Source organism: Erythrolamprus reginae, chromosome 3 (assembly GCF_031021105.1).
Source record: "Erythrolamprus reginae isolate rEryReg1 chromosome 3, rEryReg1.hap1, whole genome shotgun sequence".
NCBI lineage: Eukaryota > Metazoa > Chordata > Lepidosauria > Squamata > Dipsadidae > Erythrolamprus > Erythrolamprus reginae.
The window spans coordinates 228,187,442-228,199,794 of NC_091952.1; the positions used below are offsets into that span (position 1 = coordinate 228,187,442).

At 40.1% G+C, this 12,353-nt stretch overlaps 1 protein-coding gene and 1 non-coding gene across 2 annotated transcripts; both read right to left on the reverse strand.

Annotated features, from left to right (window-relative positions):
• Window positions 1-347: 347 nt before the first annotated feature.
• RPL30 (ribosomal protein L30) lies at window positions 348-7,180 on the reverse strand. The gene is made up of 5 exons (XM_070748090.1): window positions 7,093-7,180; window positions 6,927-6,978; window positions 2,990-3,135; window positions 979-1,109; window positions 348-437 (listed from the first exon to the last, which is right to left on the reverse strand). The coding sequence occupies exons 2-5, from the start codon at window positions 6,945-6,947 to the stop codon at window positions 388-390; spliced, it is 348 nt and encodes a 115-aa protein (XP_070604191.1). The 5' UTR covers window positions 6,948-6,978; window positions 7,093-7,180; the 3' UTR covers window positions 348-387.
• On the reverse strand, window positions 555-687 carry LOC139166087 (small nucleolar RNA SNORA72). The gene has a single exon (XR_011558889.1). It is a non-coding gene; the product is annotated as a small nucleolar RNA SNORA72 (small nucleolar RNA).
• Window positions 7,181-12,353: the final 5,173 nt, after the last annotated feature.

Consider the following 12,353-nt stretch of genomic DNA (forward strand, 5'->3'; position numbering starts at 1 on the left):
TGGTGGGTTCCCTCCTTCCTGCATTTAAGGGACTCAAATCTAAGCTTTTTAATCATGAAATTAACCATGTTTAAAAACCTCTGATGGTTTTCAGATGCTCTGTACAATCTGAATATGCTCACATATACACATGCATGTTTATGGATTGAGATCTAGATATTGTAGATGAGATCTCCCTTTCAGATAAATACAGAACTCAATCAGCGGAGCCATATATGGCTATATTCTTTAATCCCTTTGATCTTTAACTTCTAATTAAATGATTTTATTGAGACATTTACTATTTGATTTCTCCATCATACTTTGCATACAACTTATGTGTGACTTATAAAAATTCATACCAACAACAGATTTAAAGCCAGTTTTATTACACAAAATTTATTTATTTTACTTCTCGCCGGTTTGTTCTGGCATGCTTCTAATGATGTCAGAGTCACCTGTTGGGGAAAACATCATACTTCAATATCAAAATTTCACAAACACCTTTGTCATGTACAGTATACTTTATTACAAAAATGTTCTGAAAATATATCATACTACAAAGTTCATTCAGTTAATGTAACTTGCAGGTAAAATCAGAACTAGGGAGACCAACTAGTCCTGAGGACACAGTGCGAAGTGGTAATATAGCGAATGTCTAGCCTGCCCTGATTACCGTACAAACCAGAACAGCGAGAATATTCGCATTTAACTTTGCATCAAGATAAATTGACTTCTCACGTCCTATACATATAGTTTCAATCCTTAGCCTCTGATAAATTACTTTCTAATGTGCTTTAAGAACCCACACAGCAAAGAATGAATTTTACAAGTTACCAGATGCTTAATTCTAAAATTATTTGCTCCACTGAACCTACAAATCAGATATAACTTTCAATGTCCTCCTGACAAATGCATTTTTTTCTGATCAAGACAAAGGTTATTCTAGTGAGAATAAGAGCTTCATGCAGACATTGATACTAAATACAACATACATACCTGGGTCAATTATAGCAAGTGTACATACTCTGTAGTACTTCCCACAAGCTGTTCCCAGTTCAATATTGTTGCCACTGTAGTGATGAACACCAGTTTTGGCCAACATAGCATAATACTCAATTTCTGATTTTCTAAAGGTAAAATAAACATTTATTTATTTGGCTTTGTTCCAGATTAAGTAACATTTTACTTCTATGGAATCCCGTTAAGACATTAACAATTTTTATTCATTGCATTTGTTATTAAAACATACATCCAGCAGTTTATTAAAAGGAACTCTGTATAGTTAACAAAAAAACCACACAATGCTATTTAATCTCAAATATGAATAAGATATTGTTTCTTTTTTAGTCCTTGTTGAAAATGCCTAATAAAAAGAGCTTCGTTTTTTTTCTCTATATCCTTTTTTTTTTTTTAGTCAAATCATTATCTTGTTCCAATACATCTTTGCCCCGTGCAGATCCACCATAAGTGATAAAATATGCCAATTTCTTTTTTGCATTTCCAACATATGGGTGATGAACTTGGAAACATCCTGGATATCCTTAAGGAAGACAGATACCAACGCTAAAACATTTTGCACTGGTTTTCCTTGAATGCTAATCTTGTAATATGCCAGTTAGTTGACCACAATTTTTCCCATTTATCTAAATCAATTGGGTGTTCAAAATTTCTTGCCCAGGTAATCATAGGATTTTTTACTATCTCCTCTTCTGTTTTGTATCTAATTAAAAATTTATAAATTTTGCCACTTAGTTTTTCCACTGTACCCATGGGTATCCTGTCAAAATCGCCCATTCCCATTTGAAAACCCTGACCTATGTTATCCCTTTGGAATTTATCTTGTATCTCTTGTATCTGAATATAGGTCCACCAATCTAATTCTACACCCCTTTCCACTAATTTTTCCCTGAATCTCAATTTTTGTTGTTCATTCAAAAGATCTTTGTATTTTATTATTGTGTTGAATTGTGTTAAATTTGGATGTTGGAGTGATTCAGTTGGTGAGATCCAGTGTGGTGTTTTTTGATAGTGATATTTTTTAATGTTGAGTCAAATTTGCAGCAAGGAATTTCTCAGTAGATTTTTTGAAATATGTATTTTATATTTTTTCATGCCAAATGAATGCACGCCATCCAAAAAGGAGGTCATGCCCTTCTATCATCAAAATTCTTTCATTTTCTAATTTAATCAATGCCTTTATCCATTTAAATCTGCTGTGTAGTAATATAATTTCTGATTTGAAAGTCCGAATCCATCTCTTTTTTTTAACAGCTTACATTGAGTTTTGTTTTATTCTTGTTTTTTCCCCTTGCCAAATATACTTAGATATAATTTAAATCAAATCTGTAAAGAACATTTTACCTGGATTAATCTGGATAACCTGAAATAGGAATAGCAACTTTGGCAGGATACTCATTTTGACAGGGGAAATTTTCCCCAATAATTATACCTTTATGTTGTTCCAAATTTGTAAATCTTTTTTTATTTGGAGTAATAAATTAGTATAGCTATCATCTTTTATAGTTGAGCACTTTGCCATGAGCCAAATTCCTAAACATTTTACTTGTTTGGCCACTTGTATATCTATTATCACTTTAATTGTTTCACCTTGTTTTTGGTAAGATTTCTGGTTATAATTTTTGTTTTACTTTTGTTATTTTGAGTGTGGCAACTTCACCAAATTCTTCAATCAATTAATTTTGGGCCTGATAAAGTGGTTCTTCAATTATGAATGCAAAATCGTCAGCAAAGGCCTGAACTTTGTATTGTTCTTTTCTTATTTTTAGTCCTTTGATATTCTGATCCGGTCTTACTTTTATTAGTAAGGTCTCTAAAGTTAATATAAACAGAAGAGGAGAGAGTGGATATCTTTGTCGCACACTTTTCAATTGCAAATTTGTTCTCCATTTGCAATGATTCTGGCAGTCTGTTTAGATGTATAATAAAACATTTTCATTAATACTATAAGAAACTCTAATAAGGCTACTAATCAAAAAAATTCACTTACCTCAAAGCAGGACAGTTATTGGCTAGGATAACCAACTTGGCCTTGCCCTGCCGAATCATTTTCAGAGTTTGTTTATATCCAAGTACATATTTACCACTTTTCATAACCAGTTGAAGTCTAGAGTTTATGGACTCTAAAGACTTTTTCTGTTAAAAAAAATAAGAGTGAATATATAGCGTTTTCTGCATTTTATTTATTAAATATTTATGCTTCCCATCTCACTGCAACATTGAGAAGCTCACAATATGATTAAAGTTAAAAAGATAATACAAGGCAATTAAATGAGAAAGCTAAAACCCATGATGATGGATGACCTGGGGTTGGGATCTTCTCTATCTCATTGGCTACTTTCAACATAGCATACTCCTTTGGGACTCCAACTCAGACAGCAGAGTCCAGGTTTTCAGGCACTTCCCAAAGGCCAGAAGTGTTGGGGTAGACCTCATCTCCAGAACATTCCAGTGGCCAGGAATCATAGCAGAAAAAGCCCTTCTCCTGGACCCTGCCAATTGAAATACTTGGGCAGCAAGCAAGGTGGACTAGTCTCATCAGGATGACATGACTCTTCAGAAAACCTCAGGCTCAGGTTTTAAATATAACGACCAACATCTTGAATTAAGACCCCCACCCAAAAAACTGGCAACCAGTGCAGTATGCGAAACAGTAGTGTCACATGTGCCATTAAAGGGGCCTCCAGAACAGTCCAGTGCTGCATTCTGTACCAGTTGTAGCATCTGAACACTCTTCAAGAGTAGCCCCATAGGAGGCTTGGTCTCCCAAATTGGGAGTTGTATTATCAAGCAATGACAATGACATGGATTAAATAATGGATTCTGCTTAGAAACAAAAGACTCTTAATACTAGAAGGACATGACTTACAAATTGGATGGCACACATTTATTTGGTATGGTAGACATAGCTACTTCCAGAGACATACTATAAGGAATTTGTTATGCTTAGATTAAACATTATTCTAAACTACAGTTTTTGTTATCGGCAATGGAGATTTTGATACACTCAAGTAGACTAGATTGGAATTATACTCCGAGATATAGTGATATTTTATTAAAGACAGATAAGTTGAAATCAACAACAGAACTGGAAAACCAAGGCATAAAAATAGACTGGGATTTGAGGATGCAGCTACAAGCAAGATATGAAAAAAATAGTAAAGCAGAAGGAATTAATCTGGGAAAAACAGAATCATATAAAATATTAACAGGAACAGTTGAAAAGATGATAAACTATATAACTACTTTTTGACTATTAGAATTTGAACAAGTTAAAAGACGGTGATAAAATGGATGAGGCATATAGGACATACAATTGATATGAATATGTGGTAGCAACTATGGGAAACGAATTATAAAATGACAATGAAAACAGCATTTAAATAAAATATGTACAAAATATTCTACAGATGTCATATGTCTCCAGAGAGAATAGCAAAAAATGTTTTAAGAACAAATCGATGAAGTGTTGGAAGTGTAACCACATACATGGCTCTTTTTATACAGTGGTGGACTTGCATGGAAGCCAAAAAATACTGGGTGCAGATTAAAATATGGATTGAAAAGATTTTAAAACAAAGTATTGATTTAAAGCCAGAAATATTTTTACCAGGCATATTGCCAGAAAAAATTAATAAAATATAAAGACTCAATTACTAAATTTAAAATGTGAAAGAAATTGAGAAATAATTGGTGTAACTCAGATGAGGACAGTAGACAGGAGGAAGCATTAGATAAATAACATATACTTAAGGATAACATATAAATAGAATGAATAACATTAAGAAGTTAAAACTATGATTATAAAAAGTTAAAATTTAGAGTAGCTTTTCAGTCTGACATGTAATTGAAATAGAATCATTCACTCAGGGAAGGATTTAGAAGGTGTAAAAGGAAGTAGGACAGGAGAGAGATTAGAAGGGGAGAAGAAAGAGGTGGAGAGGAAAGAAGGAAGGAGAAGGTATAGGAGAGGGGAGTAAGAAAGTAGGAATTAGAGGTGGAGTAGCCACCTGAGAGAAAGAAGGGAGTAGGGAAAGGAAAGTATGAGATAGACTGAATATTATGAATTTGAATGTAAATTAGTTTATTTTAATGTATTTAAGAGATAATACATGCTTATTGATTTGATAAGAAAGTATACGTGATGTTATGTGTGATTTTGATGTGGAAAAAAATAAAAAAGAACTTTATTTGAAAAAAAAAGGGTAGCCCCCTAAAGAGCATGTTGTAATAATCCAACCGAAAGGTGATCAGAGCATAAGCGACATGCCAGAGCTCATATTCCAGGAAAGGATGCAACTGGCACACAACACAAAATCGTGCAAAGACTCTCTTATCTCTTGTTATACATAATAGATTAAAATACCTTGTATACTTTCTCCCTAGATGCCTAGCTCTATATGTTGACATCACCACAAAATGTAACATTCAATATTAAGTGTGCAAGCTTTTTAACATGGTACAATGCAACCAAAATATCTAAAAAGAATCCCCATTTAAAACACAACTAATATTTGTTGGATTTTCTTTTTCTCAAAAGCTCAGTCAAGAGTTATTAGAATACAATTGTATCTTCCAACCTTAAAACTAAGGTTTGAGAGCAAAAACTAATTATGAATATAATTATATTGCAGTTCTTGTTCCCAAGCTGTAAAGAGTAACTTCAAGAGAGAATTCATAATATGAATTGCTTAACCACTTGTATTAAATACTGTAGATCCAAATACTGGTGTTTCTTTTCATCCTAATGTTTTCAATAACTAAAGATTCTTTTGAAATGCCTAAATTGAATGCATTTATTCAAAAGCATTATCAGTTTCAGATGGACTGATTTTATTTTTAATAAAGCAAACTTTTAAACCCAGAGAAACAGTGCTAGATTGGAAGATATGGAGACCTGACCCAAAATTGCCAAGTAGGATATGACATAAGAACATAAGAAGAGCCATGCTGAATCAGGCCAAAGCCCACAGAGTCCAGCATTCTGTGGCCCACCAATTGTCCATGGAGATCTTGAGCAGAAAAAGAAGGCAAAACTCTCCCTTTCCCCTGACCCCCAACAAATGGTACTCAAGGGAATCCTGCCTGCCTCAACCAACATAAAGGTGGCACTTCGACATCTATTTGGATATTACCATCATAATCTTTATTTATTTATTAGATTTGTATGCGGCCCCTTTCCGAAGACTTGCCACTACGCTTATGCTAGTTGACTTATGATTATATATTTTAGGATATTTTAATTTATATTTTACCTTTACTATATGCAAAGCCTTATGTAATCCAAACTCGTTAATATTTAAAAAGCTGCAGCAAAACCCCCGGCCACAAACGTTTTTTATAGTTGTATGAAAGCCTTCATCTTCCATATAAATCCTGTCAGTATGAGTTACGGCACAGATGTACCAGCACGCGGGGAAACCTACGGCCTTCACCCGAAGATCTATATCTCACAGCATCTGCCTTTGCCACTCCACATGACACCCGGCATGGAAGTAGTAACTAGGGCAGCCCGCTCCGAAATGGACCGAGCCTTTTAGGAGGCTGAAGAAGGCCCAATCCCTGTTGCCTAGGCCAGGGGTCTCCATCCAACCCTGGCCACTTTTAAGCCTGGCGAACTTCAATTCCCAGAATTCCTCAGTCAGCAGAGCTGTGGCTTCATTGGCTGGGGAATTCTGGGACTTGAAGTCCGCCAGGGTTAAAGTTGCCAAGGTTGGATGGAGACCCCTGGCCTAGATGTTATCAGTGCCTCTTCCGATGAGCAGCCCTCCCTCCATCCCGTTTGATGGGGAATCTGTTGTCTCGGGTCGGAGGCCTTTCGCAATCGTTGGAGCGCCGCTCTCTCCCCCCACAAGCTCTCGCCTCGGTGATTCCCCCTTTTATCCCCAGGTAAGACAGCTGGCCGGCTGCCTGGCACGCTCACTCACCGTCTTCTTGGCGGCCACCATCTTGACGGCTCACGTCGCTCCCTGCCGCTGCCTGCGCGAAAGGAAAAGAGTCAACGCTGCGGCCGAGCACAGCCGTTTCCCACCCGCCAAACGCGCCCCACACCCAAGGCGTCCCCTGTCCGCCAAAGGCCCAGGCTCCGCTCACCAGAGGAGCGCCTCCAAGATGGCCGGGCAACGAGGAAAGGAAGGAAGGAAGGTAGGCAGGCTCTCGCGGCAATGCGTAGGACCACGCGGATCAGTGCGACCCACAGCGACTTCTCGCGAGAGCAGCAAACACATCCTCCCCTCGTCCGAAAAACCCTCGTGGCTTTCTGGCTTACGCCGAAGATGCGCGCGCAACAATCGAGAGACTGCCGCGCTTTATGAAATAGTTTAAGACCACTTCGTAGGTTAATGCGAGGCGCGAGCATTATTCCTGGTTCACAGTGCAAAGAGTAACCAACTTTAAGAAGAATGGACATTAAAGAATAATCGGAGGATGCCGATTTGGCTGTCTAGAACTACTGCATAAATCTTTAGGGTTCATTAGCAGCATTTTAGTACTAGTAATTAGTATTAATATTAATTTTTAATTAGTATAATTTAAAAATCTATTAATGTTTAGCATTAGTAGCATAAGTACTTCAGTGTACCTACCGTCTCGTTCTAATGTTTTTCTGTTACTAGTATCATGTATATAAACATTGTTATATCTTTATATTCTATCAATATGTACTTGACAAAATAAATAAATAAATTTTAATATAGGTGAGCTTAGCATTTTAGCATATTATCTTTGCGTCCTTTTCAACTTTAGGAAATCATGTTTTTCCTTTGGGCAAAGCAATTTCCTTTAATGTATAAAAACTAGCCCTTAACAGGGACTGTTAAGCAAATGGGACTGCACTGTATTCTGAAGCCCTTCATTACAGTTGCAAAGAAAACATTTTAAGTGTGGCTGCCTTCTCACATCTTACAAATCAAAGTCTTTTATTGTACATCAGTGTCTTTTATAGCTTGATTTGTTTCTTTGACACATTACCTACAGTTCTGCTTGAGCAAGGAGCTGGACTAGAAGACCTCCAAGGTACCTTTCAGGTCTATTCTAAATTTCTTTCATTTGTTTCTATACCCTATACCAGGGGTAAGCAAAGTTGGCTCTTCTATGACACGTGGACTTCAACTCCCAGATTTCCCAAGCTAGCATGATTGGCTCAGGAATTCTGGGAGTTGAAGTCCACAAGTCATAGAAGAGCCAGCTTTGCCTATCCCTGCCCTATACCAGTGATGGTGAACCTTTTTTTCCTCGGGTGCTGAAAGAGCGTGTGCCTGCACTATCGCGAGTGCACAAGTGCCCACATCCATAATTTAGTGCCTGGGGAGGGCGAAAACAGCTTCCTCCACCCCCACCTCCCAGAGGCCCTCTGGAGGCCAGAAATGGCCTGTTTCCCAATTTCAGGTGGGCCCAGTAGGCTCGTGTTTCACCCTCCCCAGACTCCAAAGGCTTCCCTAGAGCTGAAGAGAGGTAAAAATGCCCTCCCTCATTCCCCCCTGGAGGTTCTCTGGAAGCCAAAAACACCCTCCCAGAGCCTTTGTGCGAGCCAAAAATCAACTGGCTGGCACACACATGCACGTTGGAGATGAGTTAGAGCAATGGCTTACATGCCAGCAGATGTTACCCATGCCATAGGTTCGCCATCACTGCCCTATACCAATGATCAGCAACCTTAAAAACTCAAAAGAGAGATTTGGATCGGTTTCCCAAAGGTGTGTGTGTGTGTGGGGGAATGGTAGCCACAAAACCTGGGTGGGTGTAGCCAACTCAATGTCACTCCCACCGAGTCACATGATCTGTCCCAAGCTACATCTACTTGGGTTTTGTGGCTCTGTTTTCTATGAGAAAAAGGTATCCTCCTTGTCTTTCGCAAACTCCTTAAAACCCACCTCTGCCGTCAGGCATGGGGGAATTGAGACATCTCCCCCAGGTCTATATAGTTTTATGTATGGTATGCTTGTGTTGTATGTTCTTTTAAATACTGTAATGGGTTTTTAGGTTTTTAAATATTAGATTTGTTCTCTGTACATTGTTTTATTATTGTGAGCCGCCCCGAGTCCGCGGAGGGGGGCGGCATACAAATCTAATAAATAAATAAATAAATCTCTTTTCTCTCTCTCCATCTTTTTCCCCCTCTATCTCTCTCCCTCTCATCTTTCTCTCTCCCTCCCTCATCTCTCTCTTTCTCCCATTTCTTTCTCCTCTCTCTCCTATTCCGTGTGCTGAGAAACGATTGCCACCCGCAGCAGAGGCTTCTCTTCGTGTGACCCTCCTTCCCCTCCCACGACTCCCTGGCTGGCTATGAGGCACACTGGGAGACCCTCCTCAAGCAAGTGCCAAAACGTAGCAAAGATGCATGCAGAGGGCAGGTGGCTGCTCGCTTAAGGAGAGTCTTTTCACACAGCTTCTCTCCTGTCTTAAGGATCCGGCTATTGCCTTGCCCTGCCGCCCCCCCCCCCCCCCCCCCCGCATGAGAGGAGAGGGTGTGGGAGGAGGGTCTCTGGAGTGAAGGCAACTTTGGCTTTCTGCCACTTCGGGCTGTAGCTTACGCCCACACTGCTCGGCCAAAGAGCTGCAGGAAGTTGGGATTTATTTATTTATTTTGTCCAATACACAATGAGGGTTTCAGTGGGTATATATCTATATACACATAGTAAAATACATGATGAAGGTTATAGAGGAGATACTCATAGTAAAATATATCTAAGAAAGAATAGAAAAGAAGGTATAGTAATAGAACATATCAATGAAAGAATAGAAGAAGAGATATAGGAATAGAAGAAAGGTATAGGAGATATAGGAGAGCAATAGGACAGGGGACGGAAGGCACTCTAGTCCACTTGTACTCGCCCCTTACTGACCTCTTAGGAATCTGGATAGGTCAACCGTAGATGGGACATGGCAAGGCAATGGCCAGATCCTTAAAGCAGGAGAGAATCCTTGTCCAAAGAGAGTTTTGTCTCTGAAGGAATAACAGTCCAAATTGGAATCCTGAATATTTTTAAATGAAAATTAGCACCCATACTCTTATTTGGATTATTGTCCCAGCAAACTGGATTCATTTAACCTCTTGTGTGCCTGAATTAACATGCAAAATATAAAATCTCTTTAAAATCTTTAATTTGCAAAATAGAGAGCATTTGGGATTGAGGAACACGTGCATGGATTTGTTCTAAGTGGTGAGTTTTAAAGCACTACAATGGGAAAATTGTGACATCATTTAACAAGTACTGTATAATTTCATTGGTAAACAGTTAAAACACACCTAAAATGTGGATACCAACATATACACTGAAAGGTAAACATACTGTAGAAAATGGGCATTATGATGGCTAGGAAAATATAATCTCAGTTTCTCTAACTTTAGGGAAAGGAATTTGGGTAGCAAAATCTCTATCTGCTGTGTTCCCTATCTGCTTTGATCTCCACAACTAGGGAAAGACTGTTCTAGATCCATACATTTCTGCTGCCTTCTTCAAATTAAGCTTAAAGTTACTATTCCATCAGGCTCTTACCTTGAACTACTCAACTACACAAGTTTTTGTTGGAGGTTTTGGCCCTGGAAGCTAAGTTGGACCAGCTTGGTAAAGAAATAATGTGGAAACAGCAGTTTTCCAGACTGGACTGAACAATGAGAATATATCAGAAGAAGACAATGGGAAATGTGTCATGCTGTTGACCCTCAAACTGCATGTTTATAATAGTGTAGAAGCAAAATTATATGGGGGGGGGGAGGGGAGGATAATGGGGATGGGACTAGAAAAAGTGTTTGGCAAGATTAATGAAAATCAAAGAATGGAAACTATGGTGAAGGTAGATGAGCCACTTTGAAGATATTATTGTAGAATAAATTGAATAATAAAACCGTTCTCTGAAATTGTGAGATATGCGTTAAAGAGATCCATAAAACTTTGGTCCTAGAACATACTTTTATAAAACATGGATGAATAATGGATAATTTTCACTTTTTGGAATGTAACATTTGTGTTGTCCAACTTATCAAAGAAGCACCTTTGAACCTAAATGCTAACCACCATCCTATTTTGTAGTCCAACCTGGATTAACAATAAATGTCTTTCCCACCAGATTTTTTGCTGTTCACTTTCTTTTGGGAAATAATCAGTGGATCATAATTATAAATATTTACCGTATATGCAAAGTATTCCTAGACATAGCTTAGCTTTTTGCGATCAGCCAGGTGCTGACTAACTGCTACCCTCTAGCGCAGAGGTCCCCAACCGCCGGTCCGCGGACCGGCACCGGGCCGTTGGGGGTTTTCAGCCGGTCCGCGGCGCCAGGGCCCCCTCGGCCTTTCCGCACCACCAGCGGCGCTCCCCCCGCCAGCCAGCCAAGCCCCGCGCCCGCCGGAACCGGCTCCTCGCTCTCCCCCCGCCGCCCGCCGCGTTTGCAGGAGGTGGGGAGGGTCGGGCAGCCCGCCAACGCCAGGAGGGACGCCGCTGCCCCCCCCCCCTTCCCTCTCTCCGCCCGCCGCTGCGCCTCCTTGACGCCGAGAGGAAATGCCGGCGTCAAGCGGAGGTCTTCAATGTCGGGGGCACACAGGCGGTTGCGCGCGCTTCCTATCTCCCTGCTAGCCCACTCGGAGTATTCAAAATAAGAAAAACCTTTGCCGGCGAAGGCTTTTCTTATTTTGAATATTCCGAGTGGGCTAGCAGGGAGATAGGAAGCGCGTGCAACCGCCTGTGTGCCCCCGACATTGAATATCACCTTAGCCGGCCCCACCTCTCCTGCAAACCCCCTTGCTGAGAGCCCGGGGCGAAAGTGCTCTCGCAAAGGTGAGGCGGGCAGGGCGTGCGCGCGTCACCGCTGAGAAGAACGGAGAACGAGAGTGAGTGATAGCAACAGACAGCAAGATAGAGAGAAAGTGAGAAAGAGAGAGTGAGAGAAAGGGGGGGGAGAAAGAGATAGAAAGAGAGAGAACAAGAGAGAGAAAGAGCGTGCGAAAGAAAACAAGAAAGAGTGAGAGAGAGAGAAAGCAAAAGAGACAGAAAGAAAACAAGAGAGAGAAAGTGAGAAGAGAGAGAAAGAGGGGGAGAGAGAGAGAAAGAGAGGGAGAGGGAGAAAGAGAGAGGGAGAGGGGGGAGAGATAGCAAGAGAGGGAGAGAGAGAAAGAGAGAGGGAAAGGGGGGAGAGATAGCAAGAGAGGGAGAGAGAGAGAGAGAGGGAAAGGGGAGAGGGGGGAGAGAAAGAGAGCGGGAGAGAGAGAGGAGATAAAGGAAGAGGAGAGAGAGAAAGGAAGAGAAAGAAAGAAAGAGGGATAGAAAGAGAGAGAGAGTGAGAGATGCTCAGTGAGCTTTTCTTTGAAGTTGCCTTTCTTTCTTTCTTTCTTTCTTTCTCTTTCTTGCTTTCTTTCT

Excerpts from the sequence above, each read along its gene's own strand:
- RPL30 (XM_070748090.1), bottom strand. The coding sequence starts at position 6,947 with ATGGTGGCCGCCAAGAAGACG. Across the intron at positions 1,110-2,989 it reads AATAACTGTCCTGCTTTGAG|AAAATCAGAAATTGAGTATT; the intron begins GTAAGTGAATTT and ends TTTTACCTTTAG. Across the intron at positions 438-978 it reads ACTTGCTATAATTGACCCAG|GTGACTCTGACATCATTAGA; the intron begins GTATGTATGTTG and ends TTTCCCCAACAG.